Source organism: Lampris incognitus, chromosome 2 (genome assembly GCF_029633865.1).
Source record: "Lampris incognitus isolate fLamInc1 chromosome 2, fLamInc1.hap2, whole genome shotgun sequence".
NCBI lineage: Eukaryota > Metazoa > Chordata > Actinopteri > Lampriformes > Lampridae > Lampris > Lampris incognitus.
In genome coordinates this window covers 79,350,291-79,377,826 of record NC_079212.1, presented here as the reverse complement: position 1 = coordinate 79,377,826, position 27,536 = coordinate 79,350,291, and the positions used below count along the sequence as shown (strand labels likewise).

General features: G+C 33.6%; 1 protein-coding gene across 1 annotated transcript in view; it reads right to left on the bottom strand.

Moving 5' to 3' along the window:
- Positions 1 to 1,529: 1,529 nt before the first annotated feature.
- The window catches only part of LOC130107861 (translocon-associated protein subunit alpha-like), a 79,680-nt gene continuing 53,673 nt past the window's right edge, over positions 1,530 to 27,536 (bottom strand). Inside the window, exons 5-9 of the mRNA XM_056274639.1 lie at positions 10,103 to 10,237; positions 5,704 to 5,780; positions 2,968 to 3,046; positions 2,530 to 2,623; positions 1,530 to 2,338 (exon numbers count right to left, since the gene is read on the bottom strand). Coding sequence (XP_056130614.1) covers positions 2,274 to 2,338; positions 2,530 to 2,623; positions 2,968 to 3,046; positions 5,704 to 5,780; positions 10,103 to 10,237 — 450 coding nt within the window. The 3' untranslated portion in view covers positions 1,530 to 2,273. The remainder of the gene's footprint in view (positions 2,339 to 2,529; positions 2,624 to 2,967; positions 3,047 to 5,703; positions 5,781 to 10,102; positions 10,238 to 27,536) is intronic.

Here is a 27,536-nt window from a genome sequence, read left to right as displayed (position 1 = left end):
TGCCGCTCAGAAATAGCAACCCACTTATAAATATCACACCTTGCATTAGAAAATGTTTTGCATATTCCTTCTACGAAGCTCCTTTAACGAATACTTATAGTTTAAGATAGGGCAACAACAATGTTAGAAGTAAGTGGGTAGCGCATTGCAAATTTAATGTCAGATGATATGGAGCTTGATCATTTAATTTTAAGATCCACCCCAGCGGGCTGAAATAAGCTTTAGTGAAGGCTAAACAACCTCAGTCTTCTCCTACACTCCAGGATTCTCTCAAGTCATCAGTGGCCTATAGACGTGGTGGACCATTGGCTTCGTTATTTTTGATTAGCCCATGGATTTTCCACAACATCACACCATCATGCACGTGGTATTTACAGACACTCAATGTCTCTTCAGAAATGTGCCCTGATTCTGGCGGTAGTGCGGTCTCGCGAACATGACACCTGTCTTCACTAGCATGTGTTTGTGATGGAAAAACTGCGCAAGACAAATTAGATTAAATAAGATGTGGAGGATAACAAAAAACTCTTCAAACAGCTCAGGTAAAAATCAGTGACGTTTCCCTTGTCATCCATCCAAAGTCTGACACTTGCAAAGCCTTACCTACGACAACGGCAGTCTTCCTCGGCATAAATGCTATATCCCATTTCAAGTCGAGCGCAGCGTACCTCGAGCCCTCTAAGCCGTTCATCAAAGTCCTTTATGAATTCACATAGTGTTAGAGCCGTGTGACCATCAGTTGGCCGGGCTTTTGACATGAACAGCACTTGGTAGGCCTCTGATTCTGATTCGGCTGACTGCAGCTGACGTATCTCTCAGCTCAAGACGGCTCTTGACGCACTATAACATTGCAATCCTTTCTTTTCTCTGTATGTGAAATACTCTCTGTACCCAGGACCTCGCCATCATCTTAGAAGGAACCTTAGGATCATCCCTGATAACATGTTCTGCTGAAGTGATAGTGACTCGAGGATAATGATAAAGTAGGCCATATAATCCAGTGGAAGTTGCGCCACACACAGTTTGTGTCACCTTTTTGATGGTGTCATGTATTTAAGAGCAAGGTAGAAACTATGAAAAAAAACATTCAAATATAATGAAGGTTTGATTTCTTTAACAAATACAGGGAAAGTGGTAATGAAAACATCCTAACATCCTAACAGTTGCTTCAGAGACACCCATGACATTATCAGCTGGGTTTCTACCGTGATCATTTCAAACTTGAGAAAATGCATTACACTGTACATTGAACAGTGAATCAATCTTAAATGTCAAAACATGTCCCTCTGATAGTGTCCTCAGGAAAATAGGTGTCTTGATGCTGGCATGGACCATCAAATCATCAGAACATTAGTTTTGAGTAAATATCCTCCTGTCCAGCACTTAAAAATAAGTTGAAAAGTGTTTAACAAATCGTGGTGTGCAGTTTGAGAACACGATTATGTCTTAAGCCATTTTCATCTTGCACCATGAACAAAGGAGAAGTTAAGAGTGGAGCCTTTCACTGAGCAGCAAGGGTATATTTTGTCCCCCCCCCCCTTATAATACTGTTATTGCATCAGTTTAGAATTGGACCAAACTCAATGTACATTGTTGTGTATCAAAAACATTTAGGTACTATTAGCAAAATATCAAGCAAATTCTACACATTCCAAGAACAAATTGCTTTGATCAATGCTACAACGTTTCAGCAGAGCACTGTCAGTAAAGTCATTATAAGGCACAACAGTTTGGACATGTGGGGTAAGAATTTGATGATCCATCTTAACTGAATGACTTTTGAATGCTGTGAAGTCACAATGGCCATTTCTGTCCATGAAATCATAGGAATAAAAAATACAATGAATGTAAAATTCAATGTACCCTCATGACATCACAGCACAGATGGTGAGATGTTGATTTAAATCAATACCTCTGATATCAATTGTTTCCTTCCCTGATCAAAAAATAAGTCCCTTTTTAAAAAGCGACTAAAAATTCAATCATATCAGCATTCAGGCGGGAGTCTGTGTGAACGGCCACATTCTGGCCAGAAAACCAGTGTCCAGCAACGTCATTGGCCTTGCACACTAAGGAGCTTTGACTGTAAAGAAGGAGCTCACAGGTGAGAGGCACACAGATGGTGACTGTATTCCCCATATTGCTTGAGCTGGAAACTGGGTTCCAGGAATCTTGAGCAGCTGCGGATGGGAGTTAGGGTACTGTGGTTGATGAGAAAATGCCCTCTGAAAACCTGACAGACCGTGACGATGGCTAGCTGGATACTAGCTGGCTTACTGGTCGGCACCAGCTGCCCTCTTAGCTCGTTTCCGTGGAGATGTTTTGGGAGATGGTTTGTCTAAGAGAAGAAGAGAGGATCAACCATTTTTCTGCTGCTATTGTCATGCAGAGCAGACATCAAAGGCACACAAGTACAGCGATGGCCAGTCAAACATCACAAAACTTTGAGGAGGTTGCAGGAAGTGTGATGCTGTGACTGGGTAGATGAAACAAGTGCCTACTTGAGAAACCTTACAAGTGTTAACATACTCATGGCATGAAGGGTTTCCTGAGGAATCCAGCTGATGTCCACATTGTTCAATCCTTCAGTGCCTCTTTCTATTTTCATTGGAAGTCTCTTTTTCTGTAGAACATCGGGGTGAAATACAATAACACTTGAAAACCATTTTTGTACCCATTTACATGACATGATGTCAGTTTAATCTTATCCAAGGCAATAGTTTAATGGCATTTGAAAAGGGATCACATAATTCTTCATAAAACAAATCCAATCCCATATCCTCTTATTGTTTTAAATTTAATTGGAAAGTAAAGCAAATGCTACCTTTGCCTGACATCCCTTTGCCCTTATTAAATATGAACAAATAACCCACTGCCCTCGCTTCAGGGGACATCTCGGCTGATACAAGATCCCTGCCACTGGCAAGTGCAGAGAATACAGCATGATTATAAAAGAAAAATGCATACCGTTCTCGATTCAAGAATCTGGTACATGCCAAAGAGCATCAGCACCAACAGTCCGATCAGGAATATGTACATGAAAATTCTGCAGACATCACCAAAGAGAAATCATCAGGAAACACAAGGTACTTACACAAATTATCAAAATGTTATATTATCCACACACACACACACACACACACACACACACACACACACACACACACACACACACACACACACACACACACACACACACACACACACACACACACACACACACACACACACACACACACACACACCACTTTTTTAAACAATATGTGGAACAAAAGATGTCAAAGAAATTATATAATATTTCCCAGACTTCACATTAAAGATACATTAAATCACATTAAAGATACAAATACAGAACAAGATAAAAAGATCAACAAGAGAATATCAAAAGAATCAGACAATGGATTAAAGAGAAATTAAAGGATAACAAAAATACCACAGTCAAACAGAGTTAGTGATTATTTAGTGAAATGCAGTAGTGGAAATGAAAGTATTTAGCTGGGTTTAATGAGCTCACACTCTAATCTCGTCAGCTAGTTTGTTCCAGTTGTGAGAATGCTGCCTCAGCTTGTTTTGTTTGTAACCTGGACACTACTAGCAGAGCAGCCTTCGATGACCTAAGAGGTCTGGAAGGATCATATTCTGAAAGCACGCCAGACATATATTTCAGCCCTGAACCACTGAGGGATTTATAAACAAGGAGCAGTATTTTAAAGCCAATCTGCGATTCACCTGAAGCCAGTGAAGGGATCTGAGAGCTAGAGTTCTACGTTCAGTCTTTTTAGACCTTGTCAGAGCTCTAGCAGCAGCGTTCTGCACGAGTTGTAGCTGTTTGATAGCTTTTTTGGGGAGACTAGAATAAAGACTATTACAATAGTCTTATCTACTGGAAATAAAGGCATGGATAAGTTTCTCTAAGTCTTCTTTAGACATGAATCCTTTTATTCTTGCTATGTTTTTACGATGTTAATAAACTGACTTTGTTACCGTCTTTATGTGGCTATCAAAACGTAGTTCTGAGTCTATAATTACACCCAGATTTCTGATTTTACTTGTAGTCTTGACCAACAGGGATTTAAGGTGAGCATTAACTTCCAACCTCTCTCTCCTTGAGCTGGAAATAACGGTCTCAGTTTTATCTATGCTTATTGGAGAAAATTCTGTGACATCCAGTCATTAATTTGTCCCAAGCACTGACAAAGTGTTTGCTAGGCACTATAATCCCTCAGTGAGATAGCTATGTAGTATATTTGAGTATCGTCTGCACAGTTGTGGTAAGAGACTTTGTTGTGTCGCATAACATGACCTAACGGGAACATTTAAAGGTTAAATAGTAATGGCCTGAGGACTGAGACTTGGGGAACCATACATGTCATTTACTTGCAATCAGATGCATGGCAACAAACTGAAACAAAGTAGTCCATATTCTGCAAAATTTGAACCAATTTAGAAAACTTATGAAATGCCCAATCTATTTCTCGTCTGCATAGAAGTAGTGCATGATCTACAGTGTCGCAAGCAACACTAAGATGAAGTAGCATTAAGACAGAGGTTTCAGCAGAGTCTGTGTATAGTAGACCAATGTCATTTTAAACCTTAATAAGTGCAGTTGAAGTCCTGTAGTGGGCCTGAAATCCCAATTGGAAATTGTCCAGCAATACATTTGATGTATGAACAATTTTCCAATCCTATTTCAGGTTTTTTAATTTCAAATCTCCAATTCTATGATGTTTTTATTTTGTGTGACATCTTTACATGTAAATCACATGTTATTTACCGAAAAAATTCTCAAATTTAATGATGATAAGTCTGAGGTCATTCTTTTCGGTACCCCAAATCCAGTCAGCCCTTTTGTTACTAATCTTGGTGGTCTGTCAGGTATTGTTAAGCAGGCTGCTAGGAATCTTGGGGTAATATTCAATGCTAACCTCAGTTTTGATAATCAAATCAAACATGTTGTTCGGTCATGCTTTCTCCAGCTCAAGCTAATCTCCAAAAATAGGTAATTCTTATCAATTGCAGATCCGCAAAAAGTTGTATAAGTTATTCTTGGCTTGATTATTGTAATGCACTTTACTTGGGCATCAGCAAGGGCTCCCTCCACTGTCTGCAGTTGGTACAATACACCGGTGCTTGGCTCATTACCGGGACAAAGAGGCATGGCCAAATCACTGCTGCGCTTACCTCCCTATACTGGCCCACTGTTATATTTTGAATTGATTTTAAAATTTTATTGCTCACTTTTAAGGTCTTAAACAGTCTTGCTCCTACATATATTTCTGATTTATTGACCTGGTATACACCCTCTCAACCATTAAGGTCTGCAGATGAAGCCCTGCTGGCTATTCCCAGGTCTCAGTTTGTTACAAAGGGTGGTCGGGCTTTTGCTGTTAGAGCCCCCACGCTATGGCACTCTCTTCCTGTTGAACTAAGACAAACCAAGTCTCTAGCTTCTTTTAAATCTTGTCTTAAAACTTTACTTTTTATGAAAACTTTTACAAATGTTTGATATTTGTTTTTATTTATTTATACTGTTTTTTATTTTTACTCTTACTTATTTAATCTTACTCTTATGCTTGCCTTGTCTGGTTTTATTTATTTATTTATTTTTTGTGAAGCACTTTGTAACATTGTTTTAGAAAAGTGCCATATAAATAAGTTATTATTACTATTCATGCAAAAGAAAATTGCAGGAGTGAAACTTACGTTTCTCCATCGAGTCCCTCCTCCACCTCAGTGACAGTAACAGTCTGGTTGTAAATGGCAGTCTGAAACGCATTTACCTGGAGAACATAAACCCACAGCTTGTTAGCAAAGGCTTATTATTGAAAGTGTATTGTAACTTTTTCTCTCGGACCTGTCTTATTGAATAACATCATCAAGTGTTGATCTAAATGTGAGATGGCATTTTAAAATAATTGGACAGTTGAGTTCCTCCAACTAGAACATGTCATTATTATTATATTTTTAATTAATACAATGCACCATGCATTCAGACTATGACGTGTAACCAGCTCGTTTTCTTGCAACAGTTTCATCATGTACTCATGTACCGTTTTGTCTTGCTTCACACCTTTAGGCTCAGTGTAAACTCCAGTCATGTTGCCAGATAAGGAACTGAATGAAAGCATACATTCATTTATGGGTGTATTTTCCATCTCAGTCATTTGTTTGGCAGTAGAACCTGCTTCTACAACTTCATCTAATGTGTGACTTTGGTTTAAAGTTAAGTTTGTTCTTCTCCGGCCTGTAAACACTGTGAATTTTAGCTTTTAGCGTACTTTTAGTCTATTTTTAGCTATTTTAACTTGGTTTTAATTTCTCAAGCTGGACTGTAAATACTGTAATTTTTTTTTTTGGTTGATTTAATTTTCAGATATTTTAGTTTCTATTTAATCTTTTATGTCATACTGTAGTAGTAGTACTTCTTTCACCTCTTCCCGTCCTCTACATCTTCCTCTGTCACACCAGCCACCTGCATGTCCTCCCTTACCACATCCATAAACCTCCTCTTGGCCTTCCTCTTTTCCTCTTCCCTGGCAGCTCCGTATTCAGCATATACTACTACTACCACCACTACTTTTGGCTGCTCCCGTTAGGGGTCACCACAGCAGATCATCCGTTTCCACCTCTTCCTGTCCTCTGCATCTTCCTCTGTCACACCAGCCACCTGCATGTCCTCCCTTACCACATCCATAAACCTCCTCTTGGCCTTCCTCTTTTCCTCTTCCCTGGCAGCTCTGTATTCAGCATATACTACTACTACCACCACTACTTTTGGCTGCTCCCGTTAGGGGTCACCACAGCGGCTCATCCGTTTCCATTAGCTTTATTTGAGGTTGTACTGATGCCTAAGCATTTCATTGCCAGCAATGCCTGCCAAGCTGTTTTGTTGTGCATTTGATAAATAAAACAACTTGAACTGGAAACCTCATCCAGGGGTTCTGATGAATTTGGGATATTAAGCAGCCTGTTGGTGCAGATTTCAGTGACGGGTCTAAACTTCCACAGAATGTCCACAGAAAGGTGTAGGTGGCTGTCCATCCGACACCGTGGAATGTAAAACTGTGGCACAAGACAAGTGTGTCTTCTGGTCTCATGTTTTTGGGTCGTTTTCTCATGATAACTCCTTGCGCTTCATATTTCTTTGGTTTTGTGTGTCCATTTTGCTATGTCCCCCCTACCTTGCATTCAATGGCCTTTATTCATCAAAGCTGCATACAAACAATAATGATGATAGAATGAGTGTATGCAAATTTCTCTAGAAATGTTGTGATTCATCAGTTTCATCTATGGCATATTTCATACGCTGAAACTCACATCTGGTCGGAGACAGTATAAATCTGATCGCACCATTTCAACAACCTGTGAAATGCTGGATTTGGGCTAAAATCCTAATCATGCACACAATAATAATAATAATAGCAATAACAATAATAACAATAATAATAATACACCCAATGGGTGTATTAACATCAGAATACAATAAGTACAGAAGATCTCACTACTTGGAACATCTCATAGCCTAAGAAAGGCACTATCCATCAAATAGACTTCTACCTCATTCTAACCCTACACCCAAGGAATGGACCTGCCCGCTTATCATGTTGTATTATGGCATGACGTTAAAGGACATTTGTACAATAACAACAACAACAGCAACAACAAGTGAGTACAACTAAGGATAAAATAGTTTGGGAATGGTTTGAGTTTTACTGTCATGTATTGACGTATCTTGTTTTTCCAGCACCTCTGAAGATTGTAAACTTGGCTCCTATAAATAAAAAATCCCATTAGCCTATTTTATTCATCCATCCATCCATCCATCCTTTATCTGCACCGCTTATCCTGCTCTCAGGGTTGCGGGGATGCTGGAGCCTATCCCAGCAATCATTGGGCAGCAGGTAGGGAGTCACCCAGGACAGGCCGCCAGGCCATCACAGGGCCCACACACACACACACACACACACACACACACACACACACACACACACACACACACACACACACACACACACACACACACACACACACACACACATATTCATACCTAGGGGCAATTTAGTACGGCCAATTGACCTGATCTACATGTCTTTGGACTGTGGGAGGAAACCGGAGCCCCCGAAGGAAACCCACGCAGACACGGGGAGAACACACAAACTCCACACAGAGGACGATCTGGGATGACCCCCAAGATTGGACTACCCCAGGGCTCAAACCCAGGACCTGCTTGCTGTGAGAAAACCGCGCTAATCACTGCACCCCCGTGCTGCTCTATTTTATTCAAAGAGTAACAAAAACGTGAACTACCATCAGAAAGTTGAGACACTTTCAGGGCTGGCAGTGTCCTCCATATCTCTTCTGGCAGTTGCACCAATAACTGACTCCGTCAGTTCTCCAAAGAGTGCAGTGATCCTGTGGTGTATGGGCCTCAAAAAAGGTGTGCTGGGACCACCTTTGGTCTTAACACTGCTCATATAATCCACCACAATTCCTTTTGTGCTCAACTTAAGGTAGGGCCATTTTTTCAGCACAATTTGTTTAAGTCGTAACAAATCTCTGGAATTGGCATTTTAAATGTTATTCCAGAGCCTTCTTTGATAAATGTACTTTATATGCCAATGTAAATATAAAAGCCATGCATGTTAGGGTTAATACTCCTGTCTGTGCCCTGACCGAGTCATGGCAAGACCAACTGGGGTTGGGTCCCGGACGCTGCATGACGGCTGCCCCTTGCTTCCCCCTCCTGCTAGCTACACAGCTAGGATGGCTTAAATGCAGAGCAGAATTTGCCCACAGGGATCAATAAAGTATCTCAAATTATGCCATTAACTTCAATACTGAACACTGCAAATGACAATATTCTTGGGTCACCTTTAATCAGTTGAAACTGTTTACAGCCAACTTCATTTCATTGCAGATTTTCATTCTGTCCACTCTCTCCCTCGATGCCACTTTTCAGGCTAGCAAAAAGTGCAGCTGTATTTGTGGCAGCCTTGCTCTCTGCCTCTGTGTCATTCCATTTGTTACTTTTACCAGTCAGTAATTTCTACTTACTGGAGCAGGATGCAACACCCACGTGCAGTTAGGCATGTTTTTCCTAAATAATATGTAAGTAAGAGGGAACTGGAGTGCAGTATATGCATGTTAATGAGGGAGAGCAGTATATGCATGTTAATGCGGGAGTGCAGTATATGCATGTTAATGAGGGACTGCAGTATATGCATGACATGTTATTGAGAAAGTGCCGTATATGCATGTTAATGAGGGAGTGGTATTTCTGCACAGCTGAAGCTGCTTCATCAGTCACGCTCAGATCACTGCTCACTGTGAAGTGCTGCAACAGCTTCATTCGTGGCACTCCAGCCTGCCTTCACGTCTACTACTTCTTCTTCACTTCTACTCCAGCCTGCCTTCACTTCTACTACTTCTTCTTCACTTCTACTGCGGACTGATGAATAAAAGCATATGTATTGGGTGGTCCTGTGCTGGATTTGTAATGTGTTTGCAGTTTTTCCCTGTTATTTCTGTCCTTGTTTTTACTTATTTGTTCTTTTTATTACTGATTTTCAGCACTTTGGTCACTTCAGTTGTTTTCAGGTGTGCTTTGGACACATGTTTGACTCAACGTGTTCCCATGGCTGTTGTAAACCACTCCAGAAGAGGTGGTAAAACCACTCCAAAAGAGGCGGTAAAACCACTCCAGAAGAGGCGGTAAAACCACTCCAGAAGAGGCGGTAAAACCACTCCAGAAGAGGCTGTAAAACCGCTCCAGAAGAGGCGGTAAAACCACTTCAGAAGAGGCGGTAAAACCACTCCAGAAGAGGCAGTAAAACCACTTCAGAAGAGGCGGTAAAACCACTCCAGAAGAGGCGGTAAAACACTTAAGTAGAGGCGGTAAAACCACTCCAGAAGAGGCGGTAAAACCACTTCAGAAGAGGCGGTAAAACCACTTCAGAAGAGGCGGTAAAACACTTCAGAAGAGGCGGTAAAACCACTCCAGAAGAGGCGGTAAAACCACTCCAGAAGAGGCGGTAAAACCACTCCAGAAGAGGCGGTAAAACCACTCCAGAAGAGGCGGTAAAACCACAGACATCTTTCTTACCTCGCTGTCAAGATAGTTGAGGAGGATGACGAGGCCAAAAGGACGCCCTGCCATGGGCGGAGCCGGGATGAAGGAGTACTCAAACGAGGCCTGTTTCTGAGGCTGTATCACGGCAGTAAGGGGCAAGGCTGTGAACTGTACAGCAAAATAAATCACTTCCATTACTTTTCATTACATAGAAAAGAGTTTTTCATACCTGGTCTGAGATCTACACAAAATAACCCTTTCCATTATCATCAACTGCAAATTAAAGGCAAACACGTTACAGACACTTGCTGATTGGATTTTGGTTGTTAGCCTTCAACATCAATTTCCATACAAGATTTCCTAATAAATCTGTTTTGTTTCATAATAAATCCTGTTTTACCAACAAAACTGAAACCTTTTCCTCTCAGTATAGCAGGCCTACAGGAGGGCTGAGTGGCTGCTCAGCAATATACACACACACACACACACACACACACACACACACACACACACACACACACACACACACACACACACACACACACACACACACACACACACACACACACACACATATATATATTGTAACGTGCATGGATAGGTAGACACGCTGGTCCTTGACTAATGGGTCTGACCCTTTAGTCGCCGAATTCGCTACAATACACACACACACACACACACACACACACACACACACACACACACACACACACACACACACACACATACATTTACATGTATTTCAGTCATTTAATTTGTGAAAAGAGGAATAGCAGAACATTTTTTAAAAAGCATCAAGGAAGAGTGTAGGGTGTTTTCACACTTTGTTATATTTCAGCCTATAAAGTGGATTTAGACCTTGACTATTAAGTGGATTTAGACCTTGACTATAACGTGGATTTAGACCTTGACTATTAAGTGGATTTAGACCTTGACTATAATGTGGATTTAGACCTTGACTATTAAGTGGATTTAGACCTTGACTATAAAGTGGATTTAGACCTTGACTAGTGGATTTAGACATTGACTATTTGATTTACACCTTGGCTATAAAGTGGATTTAGACCTTGACTATAAAGTGGATTTAGACCTTGACAAGTGGATTTAGACCTTGACTATAAAATGGATTTAGACCTTGACTATGAAGTGGATTTAGACCTTGACTATAAAGTGGATTTAGACCTTGACTAGTGGATTTAGACCTTGACTCTAAAGTGGATTTAGACCTTGACTAAGCACTTTTTTGTACACATGTGAACATGCAAAACAAACCCACACCCACAGGCGCAGATTTGGGCATGGACCGCAGGGACATGTCCCTACCAATGTAAAGGGACTACTGAATTTTCCCCTACCAATACTTTAGTGATCTCAAACAACTTTTGTCATTTTAATTTCACAGCCCTCCATCACTATTTACTGTGCACTGAGTTACAGGTTTTGGGGGTTAACACACACACACACACACACACACACACACACACACACACACACACACACACACACACACACACACACAGACACACACACACACACACACAGACACAGACAGACAGAGAGAGACACAGAGTAACAACTGCGTAAACTGTCATACCTGAAATACTACCAACCTCAACATATGAATATAAGAAAGAAATATAGCAAAAATTAAAACTATATAAACACACATTAAGAATGAAAAAAAAACAAAGCCATGTAGATAGAACCCTACAGGAAATAGAAAATTCCCTGAATCAAAACCAATTTTGGGAAATGTGGAATAATTTGAGCTCTACAAAACCACAAGACCTGCCTATCCAACATGGAGAAATTTGAAAAAATCATCTTGAATATATCTATTCGGAAATCCAACAAGAACACTCAAATTCCAATTATAATCTGATCAAACAGAAATTACAGCTGCTTGAACGCACTATAAAAGACAACTAAAACCCACTGGATTGTCCAATAACAAAAGAAGAATTGGTACACAAGCTCAAATCCTTAAAACCCAATAAAGCTTGTGGCCTTGACAGCATCAGAAGCGAGATGCTTAAAAACAGCACACCTGAGCTGCAAAGGGCAGTACTCAAATTATTCACCATCGTTCTAAGTTCGGGATATTTTCCTGAACTCTGGAGCAAAGGGCTTGTAAATCGGACCCTAATAATTTCAGAGGCATTTGCATGAGCAGTAGTCTGACGGAGGTGTTTAATAGCATTTTGAACAATCGAATTCTAACCCTCCTTAACGAACACAATGTCCCGAGCAGAGGTCAACTTGGCTTCCTCCCAAATCACCGGACTACGGACCATATTTATTATAAAACAAAAAAACATGAGGATAAATCAAACCATAAAACAAACCAACATGAGGATAAATCAGACTATAAAACAAACACACATGAGGATAAATCAGCTATAAAACAAACCAACATGAGGATAAATCAGCTATAAAACAAACAAACATGAGGATAAATCAGCTATAAAACAAACCAACATGAGGATAAATCAGACTATAAAACAAAAAAACATGGGGATAAATCAGACTATAAAACAAAGAAACATGAGGATAAATCAGCTATAAAACAAACAAACATGAGGATAAATCAGAATATAAAATATACAAACATGAGGATAAATCAGCTATAAAGCAAACAAATATGAGGGTAAATCAGCTATAAAACTAAAAAACATGAGGATAAATCAGCTATAAAACAAACACACATGAGGATGAATCAGACTATAAAACAAACAAACATGAGGATAAATCAGCTATAAAACAAACAAATGAGGATAAATCAGCTATAAAACAAACAAACATGAGGATGATTCGGAATATAAAATAAACCAATATGAGGATAAATCAGACTATAAAACAAACAAACATGAGGATAAATCCGCTATAAAACAAACAAACATGAGGATAAATCAGAATATGAAATATACAAACATTAGGATAAATCAGCTATAAAACAAACAAATATGAGGATAAATCAGAATATAAAATATACAAACATGAGGATAAATCAGCTATAAAACAAACAAACATGATTATAAATCAGCTATAAAACAAACAAACATGAGGATAAATCAGCTATAAAACAAACAAATATGAGGATAAATCAGCTATAAAACAAACAAACATGAGGATAAATTCGCTAAAAAACAAACAAACATGAGGATGATTCGGAATATAAAATAAACCAATATGAGGATAAATCAGACTATAAAACAAACAAACATGAGGATAAATCAGAATATAAAATATACAAACATGAGGATAAATCACCTATAAAACAAACAAACATGATTATAAATCAGCTATAAAACAAACAAACATGAGGATAAATCAGCTATAAAACAAACAAATATGAGGATAAATCAGCTATAAAACAAACAAACATGAGGATAAATTCGCTACAAAACAAACAAACATGAGGATAAATCAGAATATAAAACAAACAAACATGGGGATAAATCAGCTATAAAACGAACAAACATGTGGATAAATCAGCTATAAAACAAAAAAACATGAGGATAAATCAGCTATAAAACAAACCAACATGAGGATAAATCAGATATAAAACAAACAAACATGAGGATATATCAGCTATAAAACAAACAAAACATGAGGATGAATCAGAATATAAAACAAACCAACATGAGCATAAATCACCTATAAAACAAACAAACATGAGGATAAATCAGACTATAAAACGAACCAACATGAGGATGAATCAGCTATAAAACAAACAAACATGAGGATAAATCAGCTATAAAACAAACAAACGTGAGGATAAATCACCTATAAAACAAACAAACATGAGGATAAATTAGAATATAAAATATGCAAACATGAGGATAAATCAGACTATAAAACAAACAAAAATGAGGATAAATCAGCTATAAAACAAACAAACATGAGGATAAATCAGCTATAAAACAAACAAATATGAGGATAAATCAGCTATAAAACAAACAAACATGAGGATAAATCAGAATATAAAACAAACAAACATGGGGATAAATCAGACTATAAAAAAACAAACATGAGGATAAATCACCTATAAAACAAACAAACATGAGGATAAATCAGACTATGAAACAAAAAAACAAGAGGATAAATCAGCTATAAAACAAACAAACATGAGGATAAATCAGCTATAAAACAAACAAACATGAGGATAAATCAGAATATAAAATATGCAAACATGAGGATGAATCAGACTATAAAACAAACAAACATGAGGATAAATCAGCTATAAAACAAACAAATATGAGGATAAATCAGCTATAAAACAAACAAACATGAGGATAAATCTGCTATAAAACAAACAAACATGAGGATAAATCAGGATATAAAAAATACAAACATGAAGATAAATCTGACTATAAAACAAACAAACATGAGGATAAATCTGCTATAAAACAAACAAACATGAGGATAAATCAGGATATAAAAAATACAAACATGAAGATAAATCTGACTATAAAACAAACAAACATGAGGATAAATCAGACTATGAAACAAACAAATATGAGGATAAATCAGCTATAAAACAAACAAGCATGAGGATAAATCAGAATATAAAATATGCAAACATGAGAATAAATCAGCTATAAAACAAACACACATGAGGATAAATCAGCTATAAAACAAACAAACATGAGGATAAATCAGCTATAAAACAAACAAATATGAGGATAAATCAGCTATAAAACAAAAAAACATGAGGATAAATCAGAATATAAAACAAACAACCATGGGGATAAATCAGACTATAAAACAAACAAACATGAGGATACATCAGCTATAAAACAAACAAACATGAGGATAAATCAGCTATGAAACAAACAAATATGAGGATAAATCAGCTATAAAACAAACAAACATGAGGATAAATCACCTATAAACAAACCAACATGAGGATAAATCAGACTATAAAACAAACAAACATGAGGATAAATCAGCTATAACACAAACAAACATGAGGATGAATCAGCTATAAAACAAACAAACATGAGGATAAATCAGCTATAAAACAAACAAACGTGAGGATAAATCACCTATAAAACAAACAAACATGAGGATAAATTAGAATATAAAATATGCAAACATGAGGATAAATCAGACTATAAAACAAACAAAAATGAGGATAAATCAGCTATAAAACAAACAAACATGAGGATAAATCAGCTATAAAACAAACAAATATGAGGATAAATCAGCTATAAAACAAACAAACATGAGGATAAATCAGAATATAAAACAAACAAACATGGGGATAAATCAGACTATAAAAAAACAAACATGAGGATAAATCACCTATAAAACAAACAAACATGAGGATAAATCAGACTATGAAACAAAAAAACAAGAGGATAAATCAGCTATAAAACAAACAAACATGAGGATAAATCAGCTATAAAACAAACAAACATGAGGATAAATCAGAATATAAAATATGCAAACATGAGGATGAATCAGACTATAAAACAAACAAACATGAGGATAAATCAGCTATAAAACAAACAAATATGAGGATAAATCAGCTATAAAACAAACAAACATGAGGATAAATCTGCAATAAAACAAACAAACATGAGGATAAATCAGGATATAAAAAATACAAACATGAAGATAAATCTGACTATAAAACAAACAAACATGAGGATAAATCTGCTATAAAACAAACAAACATGAGGATAAATCAGGATATAAAAAATACAAACATGAAGATAAATCTGACTATAAAACAAACAAACATGAGGATAAATCAGACTATGAAACAAACAAATATGAGGATAAATCAGCTATAAAACAAACAAGCATGAGGATAAATCAGAATATAAAATATGCAAACATGAGAATAAATCAGCTATAAAACAAACACACATGAGGATAAATCAGCTATAAAACAAACAAACATGAGGATAAATCAGCTATAAAACAAACAAATATGAGGATAAATCAGCTATAAAACAAAAAAACATGAGGATAAATCAGAATATAAAACAAACAACCATGGGGATAAATCAGACTATAAAACAAACAAACATGAGGATACATCAGCTATAAAACAAACAAACATGAGGATAAATCAGCTATGAAACAAACAAATATGAGGATAAATCAGCTATAAAACAAACAAACATGAGGATAAATCACCTATAAACAAACCAACATGAGGATAAATCAGACTATAAAACAAACAAACATGAGGATAAATCAGCTATAACACAAACAAACATGAGGATAAATCAGCTATAAAACAAACAAACATGAGGATAAATCAGACCATAAAACAAACAAACATGAGGATAAATCAAATATAAAACAAACCAACATCGGGATAAATCAGCTATAAAACAAACAAATATGAGGATAAATCAGCTATAAATCAAACAAACATGGTGATAAATCACCTATAAAACAAACCAACATGAGGATAAATCAGACTATAAAACAAACAAACATGAGGATAAATCAGCTATAAAACAAACAAATATGAGGATAAATCAGAATATAAAATATACAAACATGAGGATAAATCAGCTATAAAACAAACAAACATGATTATAAATCAGCTATAAAACAAACAAACATGAGGATAAATCAGCTATAAAACAAACAAATATGAGGATAAATCAGCTATAAAACAAACAAACATGAGGATAAATTCGCTAAAAAACAAACAAACATGAGGATGATTCGGAATATAAAATAAACCAATATGAGGATAAATCAGACTATAAAACAAACAAACATGAGGATAAATCAGAATATAAAATATACAAACATGAGGATAAATCAGCTATAAAACAAACAAACATGATTATAAATCAGCTATAAAACAAACAAACATGAGGATAAATCAGCTATAAAACAAACAAATATGAGGATAAATCAGCTATAAAACAAACAAACATGAGGATAAATTCGCTACAAAACAAACAAACATGAGGATAAATCAGAATATAAAACAAACAAACATGGGGATAAATCAGCTATAAAACAAACAAACATGTGGATAAATCAGCTATAAAACAAACAAACATGAGGATAAATCAGCTATAAAACAAACCAACATGAGGATAAATCAGATATAAAACAAACAAACATGAGGATATATCAGCTATAAAACAAACAAAACATGAGGATGAATCAGAATATAAAACAAACCAACATGAGCATAAATCACCTATAAAACAAACAAACATGAAGATAAATCACCTATAAAACAAACCAACATGAGGATTAATCAGAATATAAAGCAAACCAACATGAGGATAAATCAGACTATAAAACAAACAAACATGAGGATAAATCACCTATAAAACAAACCAACATGGGGATAAATCAGCTATAGAACAAACAAACATTAGGATAAATCAGAATATAAAACAAACAAACATGGGGATAAATCAGACTATAAAAAAAAAAAACATGAGCATTAATCACTTATAAAACAAACAAACATTAGGATAAATCAGACTATAAAACATACAAACATGAGGATACATAAGCTATAAAACAAACAAACATGAGGATAAATCAGCTATAACACAAACAAACATGAGGATGAATAAGAATATAAACTATACAAACATGAGGATAAATCAGAATATAAAACAAACAACCATGGGGATAAATCAGACTATAAAACAAACAAACATGAGGATACATCAGCTATAAAACAAACAAACATGAGGATAAATCAGCTATAAAACAAACAAACATGAGGATAAATCAGCTATAAAACAAACAAACATGAGGATAAATCAGCTATAACACAAACAAATATGAGGATAAATCAGCTATAAAACAAACAAACATGAGGATAAATCAGAGTATAAAACAAAAAAACATGAGGATGAATCAGAATATAAAACAAACCAACATGAGGATAAATCAGACTATAAAACAAACAAACATGAGGATAAATCACCTATAAAACAAACCAACATGGGGATAAATCAGCTATAGAACAAACAAACATTAGGATAAATCAGAATATAAAACAAACAAACATGGGGATAAATCAGACTATAAAACAAACAAACATGAGCATAAATCACCTACAAAACAAACAAACATGAGGATAAATCAGACTATAAAACAAACAAACATGAGGATACATAAGCTATAAAACAAACAAACATGAGGATAAATCAGCTATAACACAAACAAACATGAGGATGAATCAAAATATAAAATATACAAACATGAGGATAAATCAGAATATAAAACAAACCAACATGAGGATAAATCAGCTATAAAACAGACAAACATGAGGATAAATCAGACTATAAAACGAACCAACATGAGGATAAATCAGCTATAAAACAAATCAAACAAACAAACAAACATGAGGATAAATCATAATATAAAATATGCAAACATGAGGATAAATCAGACTATAAAACAAACAAACATGAGGATAAATCAGCTATAGAACAAAAAAACATGAGGATAAATCAGCTATAAAACAAACAAACATGAGGATGAATCAGAATATAAAACAAACAAACATGAGGATACATAAGCTATAAAACAAACAAACATGAGGATAAATCAGCTATAACACAAACAAACATGAGGATAAATCAGAATATAAAATATACAAACATGAGGATAAATCACCTATAAAACAAACCAACATGAGGATAAATCAGCTACAAAACACACAAATATGAGGATAAATCAGACCATAAAACAAACAAACATGAGGATAAATCAGACTATAAAACAAACAAACATGAGGATAAATCAGAAAATAAAACAAACCAACATGAGGATAAATCAGCTATAAAACAGACTAACATGAGGATAAATCAGAATATAAAACAAATAATATGAGGATAAATCACCTATAAAACAAACATGAGGATAAATCAGAATATAAAATATACAAACATGAGGATAAATCACCTATAAAACAAACCAACATGAGGATAAATCAGTTATAAAACAAACAAATATGAGGATAAATCAGACTATAAAACAAACAAACATGAGGATAAATCAGAATATAAAACAAACCAACATGAGGATAATTCAGCTATGAAACAGACAAACATGAGGATAAATCAGACTATAAGACAAACAAACATGAGGATAAATCACCTATAAAACAAACAAACATGAGGATAAATCACCTATAAAACAAACCAACATGAGGATAAATCAGCTATAAAACAAACCAACATGAGGATGAATCAGAATATAAAACAAACCAACATGCGGATAAATCTGCTATAAAACAAACAAACATGAGGATAAATTAGCTATAAAACAAACAAACATGAGGATAAATCAGCTATAACACAAACGAATATGAGGATAAATCAGCTATAAAACAAACCAACATGAGGATAAATCAGACTATAACACAAACAAACATGAGGATGAATCAGAATATAAAATATACAAACATGAGGAAAAATCAGAATATAAAACAAACCAACATGAGGATAAATCAGTTATAAAACAGACAAACATGAGGATAAATCAGACTATAAAACGAACCAACATGAGGATAAATCAGCTATAAAACAAACAAACGTGAGGGTAAATCAGCTATAAAACAAACAAACATGAGGATAAATCAGCTATAAAACGAACAAACATGAGGATAAATCAGCTATAAAACAAACAAACATGGGGATAAATCACCTATAAAACAAATATGAGGATAAATCAGAATATAAAATATACAAACATGAGGATAAATCACCTATAAAACAAACCAACATGAGGATAAATCAGCTATAAAACAAACAAATATGAGGATAAATCAGACTATAAAACAAACAAACATGAGGATAAATCAGACTATAAAACAAACAAACATGAGGATAAATCAGAATGTAAAACAAATTAACATGAGGATAAATCAGCTATAAAATAGACAAATATGAGGATAAATCAGACTATAAGACAAACAAACATGAGGATAAATCAGCTATAAAACAAACAAACATGAAGATAAATCAGCTATAAAACAAACAAATATGAGGATAAATCAGCTATAAAACAAACAAACATGAGGATAAATCAGCTATAGAACAAACAAACAATAGGATAAATCAGAATATAAAACAAACAAACACGGGGATAAATCAGACTATAAAACAAACAAACATGAGCATAAATCACCTACAAAACAAACAAACATGAGGATAAATCAGACTATAAAACAAACAAACATGAGGATACATAAGCTATAAAACAAACAAACATGAGGATAAATCAGCTATAACACAAACAAACATGAGGATGAATCAAAATATAAAATATACAAACATGAGGATAAATCAGAATATAAAACAAACCAACATGAGGATAAATCAGCTATAAAACAGACAAACATGAGGATAAATCAGACTATAAAACGAACCAACATGAGGATAAATCAGCTATAAAACAAAACAAACAAACAAACAAACATGAGGATAAATCATAATATAAAATATGCAAACATGAGGATAAATCAGACTATAAAACAAACAAACATGAGGATAAATCAGCTATAGAACAAAAAAACATGAGGATAAATCAGCTATAAAACAAACAAACATGAGGATGAATCAGAATATAAAACAAACAAACATGAGGATAAATCAGCTATAAAACAAACAAACGTGAGGATAAATCACCTATAACACAAACATGAGGATAAATCAGAATATAAAATATACAAACATGAGGATTAATCACCTATTCAACAAACCAACATGAGGATAAATCAGCTATAAAACAAACAAATATGAGGATAAATCAGACCATAAAACAAACAAACATGAGGATGAATCAGAATATAAAACAAACCAACATGAGGATAAATCAGACTATAAAACAAACAAACATGAGGATAAATCACCTATAAAACAAACCAACATGGGGATAAATCAGCTATAGAACAAACAAACATTAGGATAAATCAGAATATAAAACAAACAAACATGGGGATAAATCAGACTATAAAACAAACAAACATGAGCATAAATCACCTACAAAACAAACAAACATGAGGATAAATCACCTATAAAACAAACCAACATGGGGATAAATCAGCTATAGAACAAACAAACATTAGGATAAATCAGAATATAAAACAAACAAACATGGGGATAAATCAGACTATAAAACAAACAAACATGAACATAAATCACCTACAAAACAAACAAACATGAGTATAAATCAGACTATAAAACAAACAAACATGAGGATATATAAGCTATAAAACAAACAAACATGAGGATAAATCAGCTATAACACAAACAAACATGAGGATGAATCAAAATATAAAATATACAAACATGAGAATAAATCAGAATATAAAACAAACCAACATGAGGATAAATCAGCTATAAAACAGACAAACATGAGGATAAATCAGCTATAACACAAACAAACATGGGGATAAATCACCTATAAAACAAATATGAGTATAAATCAGAATATAAAATATACAAACATGAGGATATATCACCTATACAACAAACCAACATGGGGATAAATCAGCTATAGAACAAACAAACATTAGGATAAATCAGAATATAAAACAAACAAACATGGGGATAAATCAGACTATAAAACAAACAAACATGAGCATAAATCACCTACAAAACAAACAAACATGAGGATAAATCAGACTATAAAACAAACAAACATGATGATACATAAGCTATAAAACAAACAAACATGAGGATAAATCAGCTATAACACAAACAAACATGAGGATGAATCAAAATATAAAATATACAAACATGAGGATAAATCAGAATATAAAACAAACCAACATGAGGATAAATCAGCTATAAAACAGACAAACATGAGGATAATTCAGACTATAAAACGAACCAACATGAGGATAAATCAGCTATAAAACAAACAAACATGAGGATAAATCACCTATAACACAAACATGAGGATAAATCAGAATATAAAATATACAAACATGAGGATAAATCACCTATAAAACAAACCAACATGAGGATAAATCAGCTATAAAACAAACAAATATGAGGATAAATCAGACCATAAAACAAACAAACATAAGGATAAATCAGACTATAAAACAAACAAACATGAGGATAAATCAGAAAATAAAACAAACCAACATGAGGATAAATCAGCTATAAAACAAACAAATATGAGGATAAATCAGCTATAAAACAAACCAACATGAGGATAAATCAGCTATAAAACAAACAAACATGAGGATAAATCAGCTATAAAACAAACAAACATGAGGATGAATCAGAATATAAAACAAACCAACATGAGGATAAATCAGACTATAAAACAAACAAACATGAGGATAAATCACCTATAAAACAAACCAACATGGGGATAAACCAGCTATAGAACAAACAAATATGAGGATAAATCAGCTATAAAACAAACAAACATGAGGATAAATCAGACTATAAAACAATCAAACATGAGGATAAATCAGCTATAAAACCGACAAACATGAGGATAAATCAGACTATAAAACAAACAAAAATCACCTATAAAACAAACCAACATGAGGATAAATCAGCTATAAAACAAACCAACATGAGGATAAATCAGCTATAAAACAAACACACATGAGGATAAATCAGAATATAAAATATACAAACATGAGGATAAAACAGCTATAAAAAAACACACGAGGATAAATCAGCTATAAAACAAACAAACATGAAGATAAATCAGCTATAAAACAAACAAATATGAGGATAAATCAGCTATAAAACAAACAAACATGAGGATAAATCAGACTATAAAACAAACAAACGCGAGGATAAATCAGAATATAAAACAAACCAACATGAGGATAATTCAGCTATGAAACAGACAAACATGAGGATAAATCAGACTATAAGACAAACAAACATGAGGATAAATCACCTATAAAACAAACAAACATGAGGATAAATCACCTATAAAACAAACCAACATGAGGATAAATGAGACTATAAAACAAACAAACATGAGGATACATAAGCTATAAAACAAACAAACATGAGGATAAATGAGACTATAAAACAAACAAACATGAGGATACATAAGCTATAAAACAAACCAACATGAGGATAAATCAGCTATAAAACAGACAAACATGAGGATAAATCAGACTATGAAACGAACCAACATGAGGATAAATCAGCTATAAAACAAAACAAACAAACAAACAAACATGAGGATAAATCAGCTATAAAACAAACAAACATGAGGATAAATCACCTATAAAACAAACATGAGGATAAATCAGAATATAAAATATACAAACATGAGGATAAATCACCTATAAAACAAACCAACATGAGGATAAATCAGCTATAAAACAAACAAATATGAAGATAAATCAGACCATAAAACAAAAAAACATGAGGATAAATCAGACTATAAAACAAACAAACATGAGGATAAATCAGAATATAAAACAAACCAACATGAGGATAAATCAGCTATAAAACAGACAAACATGAGGATAAATCAGACTATAAGACAAACAAACATGAGGATAAATCACCTATAAAACAAACAAATATGAGGATAAATCACCTATAAAACAAACCAACATGAGGATAAATCAGCTATAAAACAAACAAACATGAGGATAAATCAGAATATAAAATATACAAACATGAGGATAAATCAGCTATAAAAAAATACACACGAGAATAAATCAGCTATAAAACAAACAAACATGAAGATAAATCAGCTATAAAACAAACAAATATGAGGATAAATCAGCTATAAAACAAACAAACATGAGGATAAATCAGAATATAAAACAAACAAACATGAGGATAAATCAGAATATAAAACAAATAATATGAGGATAAATCACCTATAAAACAAACATGAGGATAAATCAGAATATAAAATATACAAACATGAGGATAAATCACCTATAAAACAAACCAACATGAGGATAAATCAGTTATAAAACAAACAAATATGAGGATAAATCAGACTATAAAACAAACAAACATGAGGATAAATCAGACTATAAAACAAACAAACATGAGGATAAATCAGATTATAAAACAAACCAACATGAGGATAAATCACCTATAAAACAAACAAACATGAGGATAAATCACCTATAAACAGACCAACATGAGGATAAATCAGCTATAAAACAAAAAAACATGAGGATAAATCAGCTATAAAACAAACAAACATGAGGATGAATCAGAATATAAAACAAACAAACATGAGGATAAATCAGACTATAAAACAAACAAACATGAGGATAAATCACCTATAAAACACACCAACATGAGGATAAATCCGCTATAAAACAAACAAACATGAGGATAAATCAGCTATAACACAAACAAATATGAGGATAAATCAGCTATAAAACAAACCAACATGAGGATAAATCAGACTATAACACAAACAAACATGAGGATGAATCAGAATATAAAATATACAAACATGAGAAAAAATCAGAATATAAAACAAACCAACATGAGGATAAATCAGCTATAAAACAAACCAACATGATGATGAATCAGAATATAAAACAAACCAACATGCGGATAAATCCGCTATAAAACAAACAAACATGAGGATAAATTAGCTATAAAACAAACAAACATGAGGATAAATCAGCTATAACACAAACAAATATGAGGATAAATCAGCTATAAAACAAACCAACATGAGGATAAATCAGACTATAACACAAACAAACATGAGGATGAATCAGAATATAAAATATACAAACATGAGAAAAAATCAGAATATAAAACAAACCAACATGAGGATAAATCAGCTATAAAACAGACAAACATGAGGATAAATCAGACTACAAAACGAACCAACATGAGGATAAATCAGCTATAAAACAAACAAACGTGAGGGTAAATCAGCTATAAAACAAACAAACATGAGGATAAATCAGCAATAAAACAAACAAACATGAGGATATATCAGAATATAAAATACACAAACATGAGGATAAATCAGACTATAAAACGAACAAACATGAGGATAAATCAGCTATAAAACAAACAAACATGGGGATAAATCACCTATAAAACAAATATGAGTATAAATCAGAATATAAAATATACAAACATGAGGATAAATCACCTATAAAACAAACCAACATGAGGATAAATCAGCTATAAAACAAACAAATATGAGGATAAATCAGACTATAAAACAAACAAACATGAGGATAAATCAGACTATAAAACAAACAAACATGAGGATAAATCAGAATGTAAAACAAACCAACATGAGGATAAATCAGCTATAAAATAGACAAATATGAGGATAAATCAGACTATAAGACAAACAAACATGAGGATAAATCACCTATAAAACAAACAAACATGAAGATAAATCAGCTATAAAACAAACAAATATGAGGATAAATCAGACTATAAAACAATCAAACATGAGGATAAATCAGCTATAAAACCGACAAACATGAGGATAAATCAGACTATAAAACAAACAAAAATCACCTATAAAACAAACCAACATGAGGATAAATCAGCTATAAAACAAACCAACATGAGGATAAATCAGCTATAAAACAAACACACATGAGGATAAATCAGAATATAAAATATACAAACATGAGGATAAAACAGCTATAAAAAAACACACGAGGATAAATCAGCTATAAAACAAACAAACATGAAGATAAATCAGCTATAAAACAAACAAATATGAGGATAAATCAGCTATAAAACAAACAAACATGAGGATAAATCAGACTATAAAACAAACAAACGCGAGGATAAATCAGAATATAAAACAAACCAACATGAGGATAATTCAGCTATGAAACAGACAAACATGAGGATAAATCAGACTATAAGACAAACAAACATGAGGATAAATCACCTATAAAACAAACAAACATGAGGATAAATCACCTATAAAACAAACCAACATGAGGATAAATGAGACTATAAAACAAACAAACATGAGGATACATAAGCTATAAAACAAACAAACATGAGGATAAATGAGACTATAAAACAAACAAACATGAGGATACATAAGCTATAAAACAAGCAAACATGAGGATAAATCAGCTATAACACAAACAAACATGAGGATGAATCAGAATATAAAATATACAAACATGAGGATAAATCAGAATATAAAACAAACCAACATGAGGATAAATCAGCTATAAAACAGACAAACATGAGGATAAATCAGACTATGAAACGAACCAACATGAGGATAAATCAGCTATAAAACAAAACAAACAAACAAACAAACATGAGGATAAATCAGCTATAAAACAAACAAACATGAGGATAAATCACCTATAAAACAAACATGAGGATAAATCAGAATATAAAATATACAAACATGAGGATAAATCACCTATAAAACAAACCAACATGAGGATAAATCAGCTATAAAACAAACAAATATGAGGATAAATCAGACCATAAAACAAACAAACATGAGGATAAATCAGACTATAAAACAAACAAACATGAGGATAAATCAGAATATAAAACAAACCAACATGAGGATAAATCAGCTATAAAACAGACAAACATGAGGATAAATCAGACTATAAGACAAACAAACATGAGGATAAATCACCTATAAAACAAACAAATATGAGGATAAATCACCTATAAAACAAACCAACATGAGGATAAATCAGCTATAAAACAAACAAACATGAGGATAAATCAGAATATAAAATATACAAACATGAGGATAAATCAGCTATAAAAAAATACACACGAGAATAAATCAGCTATAAAACAAACAAACATGAAGATAAATCAGCTATAAAACAAACAAATATGAGGATAAATCAGCTATAAAACAAACAAACATGAGGATAAATCAGAATATAAAACAAACAAACATGAGGATAAATCAGAATATAAAACAAATAATATGAGGATAAATCACCTATAAAACAAACATGAGGATAAATCAGAATATAAAATATACAAACATGAGGATAAATCACCTATAAAACAAACCAACATGAGGATAAATCAGTTATAAAACAAACAAATATGAGGATAAATCAGACTATAAAACAAACAAACATGAGGATAAATCAGACTATAAAACAAACAAACATGAGGATAAATCAGATTATAAAACAAACCAACATGAGGATAAATCACCTATAAAACAAACAAACATGAGGATAAATCACCTATAAACAGACCAACATGAGGATAAATCAGCTATAAAACAAAAAAATATGAGGATAAATCAGACCATAAAACAAACAAACATAAGGATAAATCAGACTATAAAACAAACAAACATGAGGATAAATCAGAAAATAAAACAAACCAACATGAGGATAAATCAGCTATAAAACAAACAAATATGAGGATAAATCAGCTATAAAACAAACCAACATGAGGATAAATCAGCTATAAAACAAACAAACATGAGGATAAATCAGCTATAAAACAAACAAACATGAGGATGAATCAGAATATAAAACAAACCAACATGAGGA